The 21,676-nt window shown below is 42.9% G+C and overlaps 1 protein-coding gene and 1 long non-coding RNA gene across 3 annotated transcripts in view; one reads left to right on the top strand and one right to left on the bottom strand.

The window, feature by feature from the left end:
* LOC136625366 (transient receptor potential cation channel subfamily V member 1-like) overlaps window positions 1–21,676 on the top strand; it is a 95,583-nt gene that overhangs the window by 7,191 nt on the left and 66,716 nt on the right. For both annotated transcript variants that reach the window (XM_066599497.1, XM_066599496.1), the window contains exons 2-3: window positions 12,275–12,572; window positions 20,852–20,994. In XM_066599497.1, the coding sequence (XP_066455594.1) occupies window positions 12,349–12,572; window positions 20,852–20,994 (367 nt within the window). In that variant the 5' untranslated portion in view covers window positions 12,275–12,348. The remainder of the gene's footprint in view (window positions 1–12,274; window positions 12,573–20,851; window positions 20,995–21,676) is intronic.
* The window catches only part of LOC136625375 (uncharacterized), a 113,361-nt gene that overhangs the window by 61,831 nt on the left and 29,854 nt on the right, over window positions 1–21,676 (bottom strand). The window lies entirely within an intron of this gene.

Below are 21,676 nucleotides of genomic sequence, written 5' to 3'. Positions count from 1 at the left end.
TTTGACTGCTCCTTGGTTTCAGGGTCATACAAATAAATCCAGGTCTCATCCATAGTGACCAGTCAATCCAGGAAGTTCTTATCAGTCCGGAAATGCTGACAAATGGACTGGGAAGTTTTCACTCGCATGCTTTTCTGATCTGCTGTCAAACATTTGGGGACCCACTTTGCAGATAGCTTCTTCATGTTCCAATGTTCATGGATAATGACACAAACACGTTCACGAGAAATCCCCATGATGTCTGCTATTCCTGCAGCTGAAATTGACCGATTCTCCAGTATGAGGTTGTGCGCAGCATCGACGATCTCCAGAACAACAACATCTCTCAGTTCTTCTAGGACGTTCCTCATCATTGGTGCTGAGGTGGCCCGTTTTAAATTTGGCAACCCAGTTCTTCAATGTAGAATATGATGGGCATTGATCCCCCAATGTCTGTGACATATCACCATGAATATCCTTACCTTGCAGAAACAAGAATTTTATCCCTCCTCTGCTCTCATTCACTATGAATATTGCCTTAGACTCCGCCATGTTTTCCCGCGTGCCGAGATCACTGTTGCCATAAGCTACAAACACAAAATTTTGAAAACATATATTAGACACATAAGGCTTTCATGTGATGTAACATTCGCTACCATAGAAACAAAAAAGGAACACAAAGCCAAAGACTTATCAGCAGCCCCTCGTACAATACCCTTATACTTCATCCAGTCCTAGGTAAACCTGGTATAGGAAGTTTGATATTGCTTCCATGTAAGATAAGAGCCACTCATCATCCTCTAACATTCATTCCTTATGACAAATCTGTCCCATCCTGTGCAGATAACAAATTTATATGACTAATCTTAGCATCCTAATATCTTCGTATGAAAAATATCTAACTCATTTCGATAAAAGATGAATTGGGGAAAGAAAACAATGACTTTACCAAGACATCTGTCCTTCTGGATACATTCCATTACATGCCAGACAAGCTTTTATGGCACAGGAAAGACCCGAGTCTCTGACCCTATAGGAAAATGTAACCTGCATGCATGGAAAATATGTGTAGGACATCTGAAAAGAAGAATGGGACTGTAGCACAGAGGGTGCGGCGCTTCTGTACTCAACGTAAAATGATTATTCTATGAAGTATTTGTTTTTCTCATGCCTCACATACTGCTGTTACCGCTATGTACAGTAGTTTAGCTGCAGTTTACTGTATTTCTGTGTCCCGCCGGTGGTGGTGCGATATGGGTTCAGGCAATGACAGAGGCCAGGCTCACAACGGAGGCCGCAACTGATTCCGGCTGTGAGTCTGGCCAGCAACCCTGTTGACCTGATTTTCTTGTATGATGGGGTACCCGCAGCCCATCAGCAATGTTAATGGGCTACAGGTTGGACGGCCTCCATTGACTTCAATGTGTGCCGTCCGTGCGGAATCCATGGCAAAATACAGCATACTGCGAGTTTTTCTCTGCTCGCAACAATACGCGATTCGTATCCACAAGTGTGAGCGAAAAAGCAATTTTACATGCTTTTCAATGCCCGCATTTTGCCACGGATCCTCCGTGCAGATTCCGATAGGAGGGTTTGGTTATTTTTAACGTTATGTAATAAACAGGAAGTATAACTCTGTCACTTAAAGCGACAGTACTCTTAGAGCAACAGTACTTCTCATCAGTTGGTGTCTCTTGCCGATATATACATTTCGTTCTGTTCCTCTATAGTTCCTCCTGGCAGCAGCAAGACACACGGCGTTATCATCACTTCTTTTGTCACCTCTCATTAATGCACAGTTACTGCATCATAGACACTACATTACATCATATCAGGTACATTACCATTAACATTACGACTGCACATAACATCCGCCACCCTGGCCAAGGACGTACCTTATATAATAAAGGGTTGTAGTTCTTTCATGCATTTCTGAAACCTCTCATGCTGCTCGCTCTCACTTTGTTTGTTGGAAGCATCCAGGGCGAATCTTCTACACTGCCGCTGGGGTGACCAGCAATGCGGGGAGGGAGTCTCCCTCTCCTCTAGCATACTGTGGGGTGCTTTACCCCAAAGGGTAGCAACTGACTGTTTAGCTTCACCCACATGTCGTCAGGGCTCAAGGTTAGAGATGAGTGAACGTACTCGTTTAGGGCGACTTCGCAATCAAGCACCGCTTTTTTCGAGTAACTGACTACTCGGGCGAAAAGATTCGGGGGGCGCCGGGGGTGAGTGGGGGGTTGCAGAGGGGAGGGGGGGGGGGGAGAGCTCCCCCTGTTCCCCACTGCTACCCCCCGCTCTCCCACGGGGGTCAGTCAGCATAATTCCTGTGTGATGACATTACATGGACTACTACCATACAAGCGCTTCATGGGGGGCAGAAACGCCTATCCTCCTATCACAGTTACTGCTGATGATTAGAGGCTCCTGATGCAAAGTTGTAATGAAGGAAATCACAGCTCATCCTCCTGACTGTATAATTATGACATGTTATTTATTTAGGAGAATATAGAAGGTAATGGTAATCACACTGTCCTCCCAGCAGGCAGAGATGGTACTAGCTCTAGCTGGTCATGTGATGTCATGCTTATGCATTGTTAACAGGGCATAGACAATGTGAGCACGGAGAACTCTCAGCATCAAGATGGTGCTTGATAACCATCAGACAGGAGGCTGCGCTGCATGGAAATGACTGCAATGATACATATCAGATGTCTGAAGTGTGACAGGCAATTAGTTTAGGGGATAGGGATGAAAAGCTGTGTTTTCACATAGTGACCCTTCAATGATTTAAAGTGTACAGTATGTCCAGCTCCGCTATATTCATATATCATTTCATCTTGTGACTCACCCACTGACAACCAACCAAGTCATTATGCTATAAGACTCTGTCCACACTGCCATTATGGACCTTACTCAGAATAGTTCATAACTTTTGATGTGAAGAATAGCACAGCATGCATCATCAGAATCCCCCCCCCAAAAAAACAAAAAAACATTCATTATATGAAAACTAACTTTCCTACTGTAAAAGACCCTCATCTGTCAGCAAGAAGAGGACCCAGCATATTCCTGTTTTATACAGACAGCCAATGAGATTTGTGTACTGCTTTATTTTGCCTACAGTGCTGCTGCAGATAAATTAAAGGGGTTGTCCAGTTGTAAACCAATGATACTTAGGATAGGTCATCAATAAAAGATCTGCGGGGTTCCACAACCTGGGACCCCCCACTGATCCGCTATTCACCAGGTTGATAAACTTGTACAGTGAGCTGATTTCTACAGAAAGTAGACACCTCCATTCTCACTGTAGTGGTCAGGCTTATTATTACATGCAAAGTTCCCATTCATGCAAGTGGAAAGTTTGCCTGCAATACCAAGCCTGGCCACTGCAGTGAGAATGGAGCTGCCTGCAGAAATCAGTTCAGTGCACCAACACACTAGCCCAGAAAAGAGCTAATAAGCAGAAGTCCCTGGTGATAGGCCCCTGCCAATGTATTATTGCTGGCCTATCCTAAATTTGCAACTGGACAACCCCCTTAAACTCTTGCTGCCAGCTCCCTCAATAAATGACAGCAGATTACTGCTGTAGTAAAGAAACACTTTACTATATTACAGCACCCTTTTCATGCTTGAACCAAAAATTGCAGCAGCTGAAGAGGTTCGTCCGGTTTGTGCAGGTAAGGGGGGCTGAGGGGCCAAATTCCATAATCAACCCTGCTGACCTTATAAATGCCTAATAAAATATTCTTCGAGGTCTAGGCGAGGTTATTTACTGAAGGTATCCATCGGACCCCATTTACCTGGCGAAAAGACTGTTCTTTTTGTATATGCCAGGGCAGTATATATTGATATACATTTTTTGCCGTATTGAATAGTTTTGTAGATTATGCTATTCTATATAAAGCAATATGTACAATTATACCGTATGGTATACATATGCCACTATATGCCTATACTATAGCATACTAGCACAGCCGAGGATAGGCAGCATAATATCTTATTGCTGTCCATATACAATTTTTCACTCACTAGCTGATGAAGGGTTACATCAAACCCAAAATGTTTAGAAAAGAATATCTATTGTGCCTATAGACAAAGTCTAATGGAACATGTATGATGGGACATGGAGGCAGTAGGCTACAGGGCTCCATAGTGGTGAATTTGCTGTTTACGGTAATTTCCTACATGGTATTTTCATACACACAGAAATAGCTTCGTATGAGGTTGTCAGTGATAATCAAAGTATTTAGATGTCCATGTACATAGGGCACCCTCAGAAATAGTTGCACAGAGAATGACCCACCAGAGGCAGTGGGACTACTTTCTCTTCAACTTTTATTGTTGAAACTTAACAGCAGTGTAAATCAGAAACAACCCTGGGAAGAGTCCAAGGCCTGCAGCAATCAACCACCATCACTTAATGCAAAGTTCAGTACAATACAATGAAGCTCTTCTCCAGCAGGAGAGGCAAAATACTTGTTACACAGGTCAAACAGTGCAATGGTCCTCATGGTGACAGTTGTGTCAGTACAATCCTGACTTCCTTCTCTTCTGCATGATCCTCAACAGCCTTCCTGAACAAGTGGGAGGAAGACTCCCTCTCCTTCCTCTCACTGGTGCTTGTTTGTCTCGGGTCAGACATGAGAAGGACTCCCTCACCCCCCACATCTTTTTGTGGTGTGAAGTAGTGTTGCTTGTTGTGATTGGCCGTGATTGGCCAGGCAGTAAAATCGCCCAGTTGTGATTTTCGGTGAAAATCTAATTTTTCATACCGCCTGATACAGAGGTCATCGTGCAACCCGGACGCCTTGATGATGTAAGCAAATGTGTCCTCCATTTTACATATGGGAAACACTTGCTTTGTACGCCTGTATCACATTACCCAGCCATGTATAACATAGGCACTGTGTAAGCAATAACCCTTTTACATCTGAACACAAGACAGAGAAGCTGCGATTAGAGATGAGCGAGCATACTCGCTAAGGCAAACTACTTGAGCGAGTAGTGCCTTATGCGAGTACCTGCCCGCTCGTCTCTAAAGATTCGGCTGCCAGCGGGGAGCGGCGGGGGAGAGCGGGGAGGAGCGGAGGGGAGATCTCTTACTCTCTCCCCCCGCTCACTCCCGCAACTCACCTCTCACCCGCGCCGGCAGCCGAATCTTTAGAGACAAGCGGGCAGGTACTCGCATAAGGCACTACTCACTCGAGTAGTATGCCTTAGCGAGTATGCTCGCTCATCTCTAGCTGCGATGTGTTAGGGGTAATATAGAAGCTGCATCACGTTTATATGGCTATACAAAACCTGCTCTGTACTTAAGGAGAGATAGTCTGCAGAGAATATGATGCTGCTGGTGTGCAAAATTGTATACCAGCATGGAAGACAAACTGGGTTGTATTGGAGAGATCAGAGAAGTTGCTTCAAGCAGGGGCGTAACTATAGAGGATGCAGGGGATGCGGTTGCACCCGGGCCCAGAAGCCTTAGGGGGCCCATAAGGCCTCTCTTCTCCATATAGGGAACCCAGTACTGTGAGTAAAGCATTATAGTTGAGGGCCCTGTTACAAGTTTTGCATCGGAGCCCGGGGGCTTCAAGTTACGCTTCTGGCTTCAAGTTTATATGCCTATACAAAACTTGCCGTGAACTTTGCGAGATATACTTGTGCTGCTGTCACCATATATAGCAGCAGAGAGACAAAAGAGTGCTGTATTTCAGGGAGCCTAGAAGCTGCATCAAGTTTACATGCCTGTACAAAACATGTTCCTCACTGCGGAAGAGATACTGTACTCTGCAGAGCATAGATTTATACTGTTGTCATTGTATATAGCAGCAGATAGACAAACTTGCATGGGGAATTCTGCAGTTTTCTGTTTGCGGCCTTAGACATTTTTCAAAGTCACTAGTTTGGCCAATAGAAATTACCAGCATATGTAAGGCAACTACATATGGACCAGAATTGTGGCAAAGCAGGAACATTCCACAATATACAATTTAAAACCTCTGCTGTTCTGTTCGCACATATTGTGACGCCCTGGGATGGCAGCCTAGTACATTGTAAGGACGGTGCTGGTGGGATTTTGTGAATTAAAAAAACCTCAGACAGGGAAACAACTACAACAAATACTATGTGTTTGCGGCCTCAGGCATTTTTCAAAGTCGCGAGTCTGGCCAATGCAAATTACTAGCATACGTTATGCAGCTGCCAGTGGTTCTTTGCAAACTCAAAAGTAAACTGAAAAGTTCAGTAAAAGTAAACAAAAAATGAAACAGAAAAACAAAGCATGAATAAAAAAATAAAGGCCCTTTTACATACGATTATCGCTCAAAATTTGCTCAAAAGATGGTATTGAGCAAAGTTTGAGCAATAATCTTTGTGTGTAAAAGGGCCTTTAGTTTTTTTAATTGTTTAATAGTTGTGTGCAAATGTGCGCCCATCATGCACTTTTTGTCCATCGCTGACTTCAGGTCCGCATGAAGCCCTCATCCCTGATAAGAGGGACCGCACACTCTGCGGGCAGCGCTGATAACATTCTTTAACAGCTGTTAAAGGGGTTGTCCCGCGGCAGCAAGTGGGTCTATACACTTCTGTATGGCCATATTAATGCACTTTGTAATGTACATTGTGCATTAATTATGAGCCATACAGAAGTTATAAGAAGTTTTTCACTTACCTGCTCCGTTGCTGGCGTCCTCGTTCCCATGGAGCCGACTAATTTTCGCCGTCTAATGGCCAAATTAGCCGCGCTTGCGCAGTCCGGGTCTTCTTCTCTTCTCAATGGGGCTCGGTGTAGCTCCGTGTAGCTCCGCCCCGTCACGTGCCGATTCCAGCCAATCAGGAGGCTGGAATCGGCAATGGACCGCACAGAAGAGCTGCGGTTCACGGAGGTAGAAGATCCCGGCGGCCATCTTCACCGGGTAAGTAAGAAGTCACCAGGGATTAAGGTAAGCGCTGTCCGGTGTTCTTTTTTAACCCCTGCATCGGGGTTGTCTCGCGCCGAACGGGGGGGGGGGGGGGTTGAAAAAAAAAAAACCCGTTTCGGCGCGGGACAACCCCTTTAACAGCTGCTGTCTAGCTGGCAAAGAATAGGGATGTATTTATAGAAAAGACCACCCGCTGTTCTCTAAATACATGCAAATGAAGTATTAAAGGGCTGATTAGCCCATTAGCACCCATTTTGCATGATCGCTCAAAACTATCAGTTTCTGACAAATTTTGAGCAATTATCTGTGTGTGTAAATGCATCTTAATAAAAAAATAAACAAGCTAAAAACACGAAAACATGAAGAGAGCAAGGGTTAGGGGACATGTCAGTAGTCATGGTAGTAGTAGAGGACGGGCCAAGTTGGCACTTCAAGCGGCTTCGACTGAAACAATGGCTCCACGTTTCGTTTTCCAGAAGGTGAGGTAAGGCTGCTGCCATTCCTAAAAAATGGTTCTGCCCATCCATTACATCCACAGTACACAGAACAGGCCATAGAGAGAGGCACTGAGAGTCATCATAGCAGCTCACATGGGAAAGAAGAGGAAGAGGTGGATGTTGCAGGGCAGCACTCTGGCAAGACAGAGTAGTCAAACAAAAGGGTCACCATCAGCTACTACCAGTCACAGTAGGAACATCAGGCCCACAGCTAGGTCTGTTCACAGGACTTGTGCAACCTGGGCATCCTTTAAAACAACCTCAATACAACATGTATGAACAGCCACATGAACTCACACCACCCGCTGCCTTGGAGACCCCACTGGGCCCAGAGGGCAAAGATTCAGCCTCATGCTGCTCCCTCTTCCATTGCTGTAGCTGCTTCTTCCTCCATCTCTCTCCAGGTTCATATAGTACAGAGAAGCAGTTTTCTATAGGGGCTGTAGCACGTCTACTTCAGGCCTCTCCTCTGGCACTGATGACCAGGCTGCAGGTGGGAAACGGAGAGCAGAAGTGGAGCTGCCACCATCATCACCACCTTCACTGATATTGACATCTACTCCATATTCCATCGTGTCCCAGGTCAGCTCCATTCCCCAGCTATGGGAGTGTTAAAAAGTACCACTCCAATGACCCCTGAGCACAGTGTCTGAATGCGATGGCAATGCTTCCCTTCAGCCTAGTGGACACAGATGCCTTCCGCAACATGATGCTCTGTGTGAACTCACAGTACCAGATGCCCAGCCGCTATGTCTTTGCCAAAAAAAGCTGACCCTGCCCTGAATCACCATGTGAGTGATAAGGTGTCTATGGCGTTGCAGAATACTGTCAGTGGCAGGGTGCACCTCACCATTGACATGTGGTCCGGCAAGCATGGCCAGGGGTGTTACAAAGCTTTAACAGCCCACTGGGTCAATGTCCTAGAGGTGGGACATGAAGCTGAAAGGGGTGGCTCTCATTTCACTGTACCATCAAGACTTGCAGGATATTCATCTATGTCTGTCCCTTCCTCAACCCCCTCCTACTTCTTTTCTTCCACCTTTCAACACCCTCCACATTGGCACAGATATCTGTATGTGACAAAACATGACCTCCGCACAGCACTGCACAAGAGAAACACCACCATGCTTTGCTAAAACTCATCAGTCTAGATGGGAGTTGGAATCAGCCATCTCAATTCATGATGATTTTGATGACATCGGCCCAATCCTGGATCGATTATTCCACTAATTTTAAATTATTTTTATATTTTTCTTTTTGTCCTTGTGGACAGCGAATATCCTTTCAGCGTGCTTTTAGACGTAATAAGTATCCTTCAGAAAATCGTTCAAACGAGCGAAAGTGATCGATCGTTCAGTCCAAACAACAAGCCAACTTTTCAAAATCTCATCCACTTTGCTGCTACTGTAAATGTTGCAAAATTTCCATGAGGAGGGTCCACACAGAAATTCCATTGCAAATCCACCCCATCTGTACCCTTCCCTTAGGGTGCTTTCACAATGTTGCGGGATATGCACTCTTGTGGAACATTCAGTACTGAAATCGGCACTGCTATCGTGGATTTTGATGCAGACCTGAAAATGGCAGAATTCTGATGCCAATTCTACATCAAAATCCACATTTAGATGCGCTGATTTTGGTGCAGAATTCCATCCCGTGTGAAAGCACCCATAGAGTACTTTCATAGGAGTGAAATTATTCCACAAGACGCATTAAAATACCTGGAAAATTCTGCAACAAAATCTGCATGTAGACAGGTGCAGGGGCGTAGCTAAAGGCTCATGGGCCAGGGTGCAAAAGTTTATTCTGGGGGCCCCCAACTTCTTCTAACCCCTTAACACAGAGACATAACTTGAAGCTCCTGGGCCTCAATGCAAAACCTGCAACAGGGCCCCCAACTATAATGCTTTATTCATTGTACTGGGCTCCCTATATGGAGAAGAGAGGCTTTATGGGCGCCCTAAGGCTCCTGGGCCCTGGTGCAACCGCACCCCCTGTAGTTATGCCAGTGGACACGTGGGTATTGTAGCAGAATTCCACAGCTGTAGCTTAAAGTGCATCTTTCAGTGCGTCTTGAGGAATAAGTCTGCTTGTATGGAAACACCCTAACCTTCCACCTGATGCAACTCTTTCTGGTGCTCAAGGCCCACCTAAGCTACATGTGTTTGCTGGGGATTTGTACTTCCAGAACATACTTTGAGGTCCTTTCCACAACATTACCTATCTGTGAAAAAATGTTTAGCTATTGTTTGCCATGGGCAAGAGAGTTGTAGAATGTGTGTTTGAGATATTTGCAGCATCCTTGCAGAGTTTCCACACTGCATTGGGTGTCTCTGTGAGCTTTGCATGGGACATTGTCAAATTTGCATGTGCTCTGCATAATTTTGAGTGGCAAAGAGATGGCGTTACGGAAGGAGAACATTTTACCATCCCTTTAAACAACATTAGTTCTTAACCTATTCATTCTTCTCAAAGGGAATAGTCTTCGAGGGATCATTTCATAATTTGTTTTATATCCCTCCAATGTTTTTCTGTTGGCCGTGTGAAGCCAATTCTTTATTTGTTTTCGTTTCCTAGTGAGGGATCAGAAGATGAGATACGGAATGGGAAGCATCTTGCAGTAATGAGATATATTCTTTTTTTTTTCTACCCTTGAACAATTGATGGTCAAAAATTGATGCTAAATGGAGATACATTTTCGCATAGAAAGAGCCTAAATGTATATTAAGGCATATTGTCTCTTTATGTTCTGCACCACTCAGCCTTACCAAGTGTGTACCTTACACAGGCCTGGATGCCTTTCTTGAGCGATACAATATTATATGTTATAATCATTAATACCTTCAGAAGGGTTGGTGATCCAGGGATTATTCTGATTGCCAGAATGGAGTCTGGAAGGAATTGTTTCCCTTAAATGGGGAAAATTCGTTTTTACCTCATTGTTTTTTTTTTTGCCTTACTCTGGATCAACATTGGGGGGTAAAAGGCTGAACTGGATGGACATATGTCTTTTTTCGGGCCTACATACTATGTTACAAATTCAAGGATCATAGAAGTGAGTTTTCATGCTTGGGTTCTGCCCTGTCTTGCTCAGTTTCTATTCTGCCTTAACTCTCACTTTAATCTGCTCAAAAGAATGTCAGCAAATAAGAAGAGTGATATTGCCCATAAAAAACTTTCAGATTAAATATTATTACACCAGCCAATGTTAACAAATGCAATGCATTAGAATTGGTGGTCACTGGTAGTTCATCCCTACATCACTTTTGCACATGACATCAAAATGTTCATTTACTGAAGCTCCATATTTATTAAGACTATTACAGTAGACAAGAGGTCATCCAGAGGGATCAATGGTTTTATTTTGTAGCCTAACGTAAAAAAGTCTGACTGCTTTGTCCTGCAGGGAAATTCCACATTTCCTTTGTCCTAGATTTCCCATAAAAAGCTACAACATGGAATGGATCCACATGTATGAGTTCACAGGATTACAGTCTCTTCCTGTATATCTCTTCCTCTGTAATAGTCATTTGGATAAAATTCAGATTTCCATATTGGCAAGTGAGTAATTACATCTTACAGACCATGACCTCATATGTTAATACTACTGAATGGATTCATGGCAATATCCTGTCAGATGAAGAGGTCAAAGAGGAAGAGAACATCATGTTTCTTTTTTCTGCATTAGAAAGTGTGGGAAGCCATGTGCTTTTATGTCGTGTGCTGCCATGTTAAAGCTTTTTGGACTCTAATCAAAGTATTTCTAAATTCTAAATACAGATGGGACAAACTTTAACCTTGGTTGTGATAACACAGTGCAGAAAGTTATCTTATCTTAGTACAACAAAACCCATTGTAAAGTAATTCAAAGTGCAAATAAACCACCCTAATAGCACACTGCACCATGATATCCCATCACCTAAAGAGTCAAGCTAAAGAATAATGGCCCTTTTACACAGGCCGAGAATCTCACGATTCTCGTTTGCCCAACGGAAAGCGCTAGGCTGTCCTTTACTATCAGCCTTCAGGGAATTGGCTCTTATTGAAGAGACCCAGTAAATATGGAGTCTTATAGGCAATGCTCCATGGGAAAAAATATGCAAATTAGCCTTACCCAGAAAGAAGAAAATTACACGAAGACTAACATTTGTAGTCATGTTTCAAAGCTCTTCTACAAGTCGGACACTGGCTTACAGCGGGGTAGCTACCTCTAACAGATGGCACTTCTGGAGGAGTGCTAATTTGCATACTTTAAAGGATTCAGTTTGATGCCTTTGTCTTGTATTCTAACATCCAAGGTAGAGTGGCTTGTTGGTGCTCATCCTGGTAACCAGGGCACATGCCCCATGAGCCTTCCACTAGCTCAAGCATGGGATCAGTCTATCTTTAGAAACCATTTAAACTAGGCAGACAACCCCTTTAAGAGCTGGATGTCCAATTAAATTCATTAATGTAACAAACACAAATACAGCTGCTATGAAAATTATTCAACCCCCATTGCAAATTAAGTTTATTTGCCAACTTTACAAACTTTCGGCTACCCGTCAAACAAGATAGGTCATCTCATGTAAAAGGGCCTTAAATTTGGCAAATAATCCTAATTTTAAATGGGGGGTGAATAATTTTGATTGCAAGTATAGATAAATTAGTTACTTTATAATCTACTAGTGCATAGAACAGTAACCCACGAGCAAAGAGATTAAGGCTAAACGTCCTTTATAAACATGGTTATGGAGCCTGTTCTACTGTTGATTTGCTTATGTATACACCTGACAGCTGCTGTTCCTGCACAAGTGACTCACAGGTAGTGGGTAAACAAAGCTGCTGCCATGTCATTGTCCCATCTTCGTCTAATTTAAACATTGTTTTATGCTGCAGGTATTAGCAGCAGATGTGGATTGCCTTTCCACCAGGATCCTTCTAGGCATATTGCTACACTTCTATAACACACCATGGCTGATTCAGACTCCGAAGACGGCGGTTCTCCTAGACGTAGGTTCTCCTTAGAGGTTCATGACAAGGACTCACTTGCTGCCTTTGCAAAAGGAGAAAAAGATGGGAAAAGAGAAGCAAAACCTCCAATGGATTCAGCACTGCAAAAAGAAAATGACAATATCCCTCCAACAATTGGCATCAACTTTGATTTTTTGGGACCAAGACAAGGAAATGGTGGCAAGTAGGTTTATTCGCCATATGTTGTTTCCTATCTGAATGATGATGTGTCTTGTCTTCATTGTTTAATAGTAGTGCTAGGGAATATTTAACTGGAATGAATATGGCTCTATCTATCTATCTATCTATCTATCTATCTATCTATCTATCTATCTATCTATCTATCTATCTATCCTATCTATCCATCTAATCTATTTAATCTATCTATCTAATCTATCATAAAGAGTGGAAGCCAGGGCAAAGATTCAGTTCTCTGTTCTAGCCCTGTGCCTAAATAACCTTACTCTGACCGCTCCTATTGAATTGAGTGGGAGCTTCGCCTGCAATACCAACTAGGGCTGCTGCATTATGGTCAGTGCGATCTCTTTCCTGCAATGTACGTTGTGATAGGACCACTGGGAATCAGCTGATTGATGGGAATCCCAAGTGGTGGACTCCCAAAGATCGTCAATAGAAAAAAATCCAAAAAAGTCAACCCCCTAAAGGATCTAAGAAATGTAAATCTTCCAGAAAAATCAGCTTGAATATAGCAATATGGGGTGGTGCTTATACCAGTAATTTGTGGCTATGCTGAGAATAGTTAGACCCTACTACAGTCCCAGAAGTAGGGGTCCCATATCCTCTATCTGCAGCAGAAAAATGACTGCTTCTGCCACGCCACTTTCCATTATAGTGATCAGGTGATAAGGAAACATAATGTTGAGCAGTGGTCCCCAACAAGTCGCTCAGGAGCCACATGTGGCTTGCGATCTCATGCTGTGCGGCTCTCCATGTGAGTCCTGGGTTATAATAACCACATGCACTGGCAATCGGACATTATTATAGACCAGCCCTAACCACCAAACAATTTGGATGGTATATAATTAACACATTTTGAGCAGCAAATGTTTGCCCATTCATGAGTTCCTGTTTTGTATTGTGTCTTTGTTACATTTTAATATGGCTCCGGACCGTCACTCAAAGTTGCATGTTGTTCACAAAGTATGGAAGGTTGAGAACCTCTGATGTAGAGGGACAGTGTACAGCCACTTCAATGCTGCAAGTAGAATGGATAGCCCTTGGATATTCATCTAAACCCCTAAGAATGTTGTTTGGCTGACCTCCAATGGTGAAGCCTGACCTGATTGGTCAGAAGTACATTTTTTCTGCAAATTTGGAAAAGTTTTGAAAGAAAAATCAGAAATATAAAATAGAAGCTCTTAGTATATACCACAATGCAAGACTAATCATATCAAAGAAATTGCACTATTTGCATTAAAATAAAAAACATTAGAAATCTCTTAATTGTTTTCCAACTTGCCCTTTCTGTATTTGAGTGTTTTAAATGCAGAAGCAGAGTCGTCATGCTTGTGATTTTCTCGATTTTCACATTATTAGAAAAAACAGACTGGTTGCCTTGGTTTCAATTTAGTTTTATTCTTTCTTTTACGGTGTGATTTTGTTGACAGCACATAAATTACATTTTTCTACTTCATCTCCTCTGTTCGTGATGATTTATGATCCTTCCTCCGACCCACTAAATAGAATCCTGGATAACAGCAACAATTTTAAAAATTATGCACTTCTTGTTGTAGTCAAAATTTGTCATATAACATGGCCGGCATTAACCCTTCATTCCTAAATCTTTCTAAAGAGAATATACAAAGTGAGAGTTGTATTTAGAATTGTTTGTGGTGGTGGTGTGTGTGGAGGGTGGGGGTGGGGGTGGGGGGTAGGGGGGGGGGTAGGGGTAAGGGAGTTCAAAATACATGAAGGGGTGAACAACATATGAGAATAAAAAACTCCAATAAGTTTAGATGACTTGCAATGGTATTGGTCAAAACATTTCTAGTAACAATTGTCCCAAATGTATATATTTTATAATTTTATCACCTCTATTCTATCTGTACTTCTTTATTCCTAAACTATAATCTATTTGCTTAGTATTCATATGGTGAAGAGAAAAAACAAAGGATTATGTAGTTTGCTTATGGGGTTGTGCCTGCAGTCAGCGTACAGGATGTAAATATCACAGTGTTGAAAATGGCTTAAGATTCCATTACACAGACATTAGCATTCAGTCACCGATTCCTGGTACCATATAACATAGTGCACCACCTGTGATACCAATAATCTGCGAAATAAGGGCACAATTTGGAAATCATAATACCGGGTTGATAAAGTAATTTTAGCAGTCACCAGTCGTTGCATATCTAATGTCTCCAATAATAATAATCTTTATTTGTATAGCGCCAACTTGTCGGGGGAACACAAAACAAGACGACAATTACATGTGTAATACAATTATTCGTAGAGAGACGGGGTGGTGGGGGTGATTCAGGTGGTACGGGGCAGGAGATGAGGCACGGGGGAGCAGAAAATAGTAGGAAAATTACATATGGTATTTAATTATTAGGAAACAGAAGGTGGGGGGCAGAAGATATGTACAATAGGTAAAGTGGAAGTTGTGGTGAGCCATAGGGAGGGGCAGGGGGCATGTTGTGTGAGGGTGAAGAATTAGATCAGGAGATTGTTATGCTTCTTTGAAGAGGTGTATTTTTAAGGCGCGTCTGAAGTTTCGTGCGTCGGGGATTGTCCAGATGTTTTGGGGTAGTGGGTTCCAGAGGACCGATGCTGCTCTAGAGAGGTCTTGGAGGTGAGCATGTGAGGATCGAATTAGTGGGGCGTTTAATCTAAATGTGTTGGCTGATCGAAGTGTAGGGGCTGAGTGGTGTACGGATAGAAAGGAGGCGATGTATGATTGTGCGGCGCCATGGAGAGCTTTGTGGGGGAGGGTGATCACTTTGAATTTAGTTCTGTAGTGAATGGGTAGCCAGTGGCATAGCGTGGAGGCATCTGAGAATTGGCTGGTTAGATAAATTAGTCTAGCTGCCGCATTTAGTATAGATTGGAGAGGGGAGAGTCTGGTATGGAGAAGGGTGATGAGCAAGTTACAGTAATCGAGTTGGGAATGGATGAAGGCGAAAATGAGTGTCTTTAGCACGTCCGTGGTGTGAAATGACCGGATTTCAGCAATATTTCTGAAGTGCAGGTAGCATATTCGGGCCAGGGATTGCATGTGGGAGGTGAAGGAGAGGTTGGAGTCCAGTGTGACCCCAAGATAATGGGCATGATGTTTGGTTGTTATTTTGATGCCAGATACTGGAATGGAGATGTTGGGGAAAGGTTGGTTGGAAGGTGGAAAGACAAGAAGGTCAGTTTTAGAGGGGTTAAGCTTTAGAAAAAGGGAGGATATGGTGTTAGAGACAGCGGACAGACAGTCGGTGATATTTTGGAGTAATGATTTAGAGATCTCACGGTAAGAGGTGTATAGCGGTGTCATAAGCATATTGGTATTGGAAGCCGAACTTGTGGATGGTTTGTCCAATAGGGGCTGTGTAGATAGAGAAGAGAAGTTGTCCGAGGACCGAGCCCTGGGGGACCCCAACAGTTAGAGAAAGTGGAGAAGAGGTAAAACCAGCAAAGGAGACGCCAAAAGAATGGTCAGAGAGATAGGAGGAGAACTAGGAGAAGCAGTGTCCTTTTGGCCAATAGAGAGAAGCGTAGCGAGGAGGCGGCCATGGTCAACAGTGTCAAATGCAGTGAAGAGTTTGAAGAGGATGAGTAGGGAGTAGTTGCTCTTTGACTTCACCATCATCAGGTCATTTGACACTTTTGTGAGGGCTGTTTCCGTCGAGTCTATGGGGCAGAAGCCGGACTGAAGGTAGGTCGAGGAGAGAGTTATCAGAGAGAAAACATGTGAGGCGGGAATAAACCAGGTGTTCCAGTAGTTTTGAGATGAAGGAGAGGTTTGAGATGGGTCATTAGCAGCTTCAGTCACGTCAAGGGTCGTTTTTTCAGCAGACAGGAAATGATAGAGTGTTTGAATGAGGAGGGAAAATGCCAGAGGTCAGGGAGAGGTTGAAGATAGTGGTGAGGTGGAGGAGGTGTGAGGGAAGAGGGTCGCTGGCGCAGGTGGTGGGGTAAGCAGCAGAAAGCAGTCTGGAGACTTCTTTCTCTGTCATTGGTTCTAATATAGATAGTGAGTGATGGATTCAGTGCTGAAGAGACTGGGATCAGGGCTTGCCATGCAGTTTTCATGGGGGCTTGTTCTTTGGGGTTGAAGAGGGAGTGGAATGTATCAAAAAGTTGTTTGGGATTGTGGGATAGTGAGGAAATGAGGGAAGTGAAGTAAATTTGTTTTGCATGGTGGAGGGTGAGGTTGTAAGTTTTGAGCATAAATTTGAAGTGGAGGAGGTCTGCAAGCTGCTTTGACTTTCTCCGCAGCTATTCAGCACACCTAGAGCACTGTCAAATGAAGCGCATTTGGGGCGTGAGCCAAGGATGTCGTGGTCTGTGGTGGACAGCTCGGGTCATGAGGGATGCCACTTCTTTCAGGGCACGTCTGAGCATGGTGGAGTAGTGCTTGACAGCCAGATTGCAGCTTGAGAGGAGAGAGATGGGGGACAGTGAGGACTGTAAAGTCATGATGAACTGTTGGGTGCGAACAGTGTGGAGGTTCCTAGATGTCTGATAGATGGGAGGGTCTGGGGGGATGTTAGGGTGCCTAATGGAGAAGGAGAGGAGGTTGTCATCCATGAGTGGGAGTGGGGATTTTGGAAAATGGGAGGCAGAGCAGAGGTGGAGGAAAATTAGGTTGAGCGTGTTGTCGTCTCTGAGTGGGGGGGTCTGAGAGTTGTGATAGGCCGAGAGAGGAGGTGAGCGTTAAAAGCTGGGAGGCGGGGTCATTAGTGGGGATGTTTGACGTCACCAAGGATGAGGATTGGAATTTCACAGCACACGAAGTGGGGGAGCCAGGCGGCGAAATGATCGATGTTCCACCAGCCCCTGGTGGGACCCAGGGATCGGTAGATAACAGCGACACACAGGAACAGTGGACGGAAGAGTTGTAGGACTGGGAGTTACATAGGGTGCATTTGATGGCAGACAACTTACTTGCGTGTAACTTTATATCAAAATTCTACGAGTTTACACCCAAAAGTGTCACCTCAGTGCATGTAAAGTCCATGGTATTCTCAAATAGCAAGTAGCAGCAAGGCAAGAGAGACAATTGTAGCAGAGAAGCAATTGAATATTGCTGGAGTGAACTGGCAAAGCAGAAAGTGTACCAGAAAAATATGCCCAACTTAGTGACCTCAGCAGTGTGCTTATAACAAAGGACAAGTTCCCCTCGGTGTGAATACCATTGCCATCTCAGTTTTTAGGCCTTCTGGTCAAATTCACCTGAATAGTGTTTTAGAAATCCATGCACATGTTGCAGAGACAACCCTTAATTCTCAGAACTTTTTGCAACAAATCTGCTGCGTTTGAACATACTCTTAGTTGAGTACTGAGTGCTGCTACAGTTCTTAGCCCTCTCAGCCATCTTTAAGTCCAGTGCTACAAGCTATGCATAGGACTTGTCATATTTAGGTACATCATTAAAGGGGTTATCCCAAGATTTAAACATATTCCCTATGCACTGGACCCCTAAACTCCCAACAATCATGAGAACGGGGTTCCTCTGCCCCCATATGAATTGAGTGTTGGCCAAGCATGTGCACTTCAGTTCTATGTATCTCTATGGGACTGTCAAAGAGAAGACCAGTAAAATGCTTTGCAATTTCCAGCAGTCCCTTAGAGAGGAATGGAGAATCAGGGCGCATGCTTGAAAGCTGCTCCATTCATATGGTAAGCCACCACAGGATCCACTCTTTTTGTAATGGGTGGTGGAAACAATTGTTGGGTCCCCACTGATAAGAGACTTATTCCCTATACTGTGGAAAAGGAATAGGCTTAAATTTTGGGAAGGCCCCTTTAATGATCCATAAACAAAAGCCTATTCTTCTATAAAGGTCACCAAAAATAAAAGATATATAATTATTCTATGATATATATAATTATATATAGTTTATAACATAGTATATACATATAATTATATAGATTATTGTTATTCATCCAAGTGCTATCCAGTAAATACAGTTATTGGCACTCTGGCCCCACCTTGTACTACTGGATATTAGGCATCTATATAGGTTGTCTTGCTAGAAATGCAGTAAGTAAATGGACAGTGCTCTTTAGTGTTGAACCAACCAAAACAGTCAAACCCTGTTTTGAGTCAAACTTTGCTAAATGTTCAGTTTAGCATGAACTCGAACCTCGGGAGACTTGTTTCTGCCAAACCCACTAAAATCTTCTTCTTTCTACTTCCTTATTCCATAGTGTTATACACCAGTTTTTGGGGTATTGATGAAGTTCCGGTTCAAACTAATTCAGACCAAACCGAAATTTTTGAGGAAATACCACTAACTAGCCTAATTGAACTTTTGAAAAGTTCACTCATCATTGATGCTCTTAAAACATATTTTTTTTTACATTTGTCATATTAATCTATTGATTGAATCTCAATAAAAAAAAAAATATAAAAAAGTGTATTCTTACTAGAGAATGCACAACTCTGAGAAACCCATTAAAAACCATCCACTAATGTGTCTGTGACCAGATCTGCCCCTGAAAGTTTGACTCGTGACAAATGATTAGGGAAGTACGGTAAAAGGACTGTTAGCGAAGTTAAAGAAATACACCTAGATCAGGTAAAATGAAATATAAGAGTCACCAGTGACTTAACCCTTAACCAGAACACAGACACGACATCCGAATGTAGTTAATGGCAGTGAGAGCCCAGCAAGCCAGGCACCCAAGTTTTATTGAGAACACAGGAAAAGTGTCATTAACATATAGATAGGGGAAGGAGCATTCAAATAAGATATAGGTAAGATATATGGGTGTATACATTATTGGCAAAGAAATAACTTTCTCAAGCCCAAAATATCACATTTTCTGTAAACACATTGGAATTTGCAGATGCTGACGAAACCACACAATTCAAGGATAACCCCTACACACTGGGCAATTCTTAACGCATCCTGATACCATTTTAAAGATAATTTGTGCACGAACATCCTTTGTACAGATTACTAGTGTACGTGACTAGCTAAGTCAGTACATGGTTCATGACCAGGGCAGTGTGTTCTTCTCTGAAGGCCTTAAAGGCGTCTGCAGAGTGAACCAATGTCTATGAACCAAACTACATCTTTAACAGGACTGTAGAAGAATAGAAACCCGTCCACATCCCAAAAAAAAGCCATTATGTTGGAGAGGGGGGAGCTTCATTCTTCATGATGCAGTTATTTTTTATTTTGGCTTTTTCTAATATGTTATGTATTACAGATTGTGCAGTGGATAGTACAAGTTTGTAGGTTGCTTCCTGTTACCATTACAAACTTTGTGATGGTAACAGGTGATAAATATCCAAAGCTTACAGTAAAATACCATCAGTCTGTGCTGAACCTTTTCCCCTTTCATGTATCGAAAAACAAAATTAGGCAAATCAGCAAATAGTTTCTGTTAAATAGACCCTACCATCCTTTGTCTACAGCTTCTATATAATTCTATGTGTCTCTTTGGTAGTACAGTAGGCTACAAACAAATACTGAATTGTCCCATACTCGGCTTTCAGTCTTCCTAACCTACATTTTCAGCATGGCAAGTTTTAGGGCGTGGCAAATTGTGCAACTGCCCAGGGCCTTCATTCCTGGGAGACATACAAGGACAGGACTCCTACAAACAACTTCAGAGTCAAACATGTAAACCTTCGCTGCTATAGACCACCAGGGACTTTATAATTAAAGTGACCCTCAAGTTTTTCTACCAATGTCTGTTTGATCCGTTATTTCCTTTTCCCATTTTTGGCCATCCAAGATGGTCAACATAACCTTCAGTGTACGTATTACCTACAGTGCATTGCATATTAACATAGTATGTAGAGCCGAAAAAAGACATATGTCCATCCAGTTCAGGCTATTAGACCCCAATGTTGATCCAGAGGAAGACAAAAAAAAAACTAATGAGGTAGAAACCAATTCTCCCCATTTAAGAGAAAAATTCCTTCCATTGATAGTATGAGACTACCAGTGCACTATACCTGTTCTCTGAATGGCCAGCACATGATCAGATCTGGCCAATTAGAGAGCAGTGCACAGTGTTCATTAGGTAGTTAGAAAATTGTGAAGGCCATCTTGGATGGCTGAAAATGGGGCCTGGAGGATGCAGGGAATGTGGTTGCACCCGGGCCCAGGAGCCTTAGGGGGCCCATAAGGCCTCTCTTCTCATATAGGGAGCCCAGTACTATGAATAAAGCATTATAGTTGGGGACCCTGTTACAGGTTTTGCATTGGGGCCCATGAGCTTCAAATTATGCCTCTGTAACCAATATTTATATAATTAATACTTTTATATTAACAGAGCCCCTGACATTGATCCTAAAGATGTCTATACAAGAGACAGAATCTTTGCTGCAGTGGCTAATGAAGATACAGAAGACCTGGCTGGACTGGAAAACTACCTTCGAAAAACCATGAAGAAGCTAACAAATTCTGAATTTATAGGTAAGGGTGGTTGCTGTTATGGAAGAGGGTGTGCCACATGGCTAGCCCTGATGAGATAATTACTTTACATTATTCCTGTACTGTGACATCACGTGTGAATTATACCTAAAAGGGACCTTAATGTATGTTTTTATGCTGTGAAGTCGCAGGTACATGGAGGCCTTTTTGTGTACGTTATTCTTGTGCTGTGATGTATCATGGTGTGTGTTGTCCCTGTACTGTGACTTCACTGTGTACATTAACACTGTGTTGTAACGTCAATGTTTGCATTATTTCAATATTGTTACAACATTGTGTGCAGTAACCCTTTGTTGTAACTTCAGAGTAGGCATTATTCCAATATTGTGACATCGCTACATGCACTATGCCTGTACTGTGACATCACTGTGTGCATTATCCCAGTATTATGACATCATTGTGCACATTAACCCAATATTATATTATATCTCCCATTGACTTCTATGGGGACCTGTTGTGTGCAAATATGCAGAAAAATACAACATGTTCTATTTTCTTTTTTGCGTGACCAAAATGTGCAAACAAAATACGGAAATCTAAACAAACCCACTGAAATCAATGGGTGCTATTCTATGCGTATTGCGTATGCAAATACACCCGTGGGAAGCCGGCCTACCTGCCTGATTTAATTGGTTGACTTGCTTCTAAGGACCACTATAGAAAT

Source organism: Eleutherodactylus coqui, chromosome 4, assembly GCF_035609145.1.
Source record: "Eleutherodactylus coqui strain aEleCoq1 chromosome 4, aEleCoq1.hap1, whole genome shotgun sequence".
NCBI lineage: Eukaryota > Metazoa > Chordata > Amphibia > Anura > Eleutherodactylidae > Eleutherodactylus > Eleutherodactylus coqui.
Note: the sequence above shows the minus strand (reverse complement) of the source record. Positions and strands in the feature narration are given on the sequence as shown.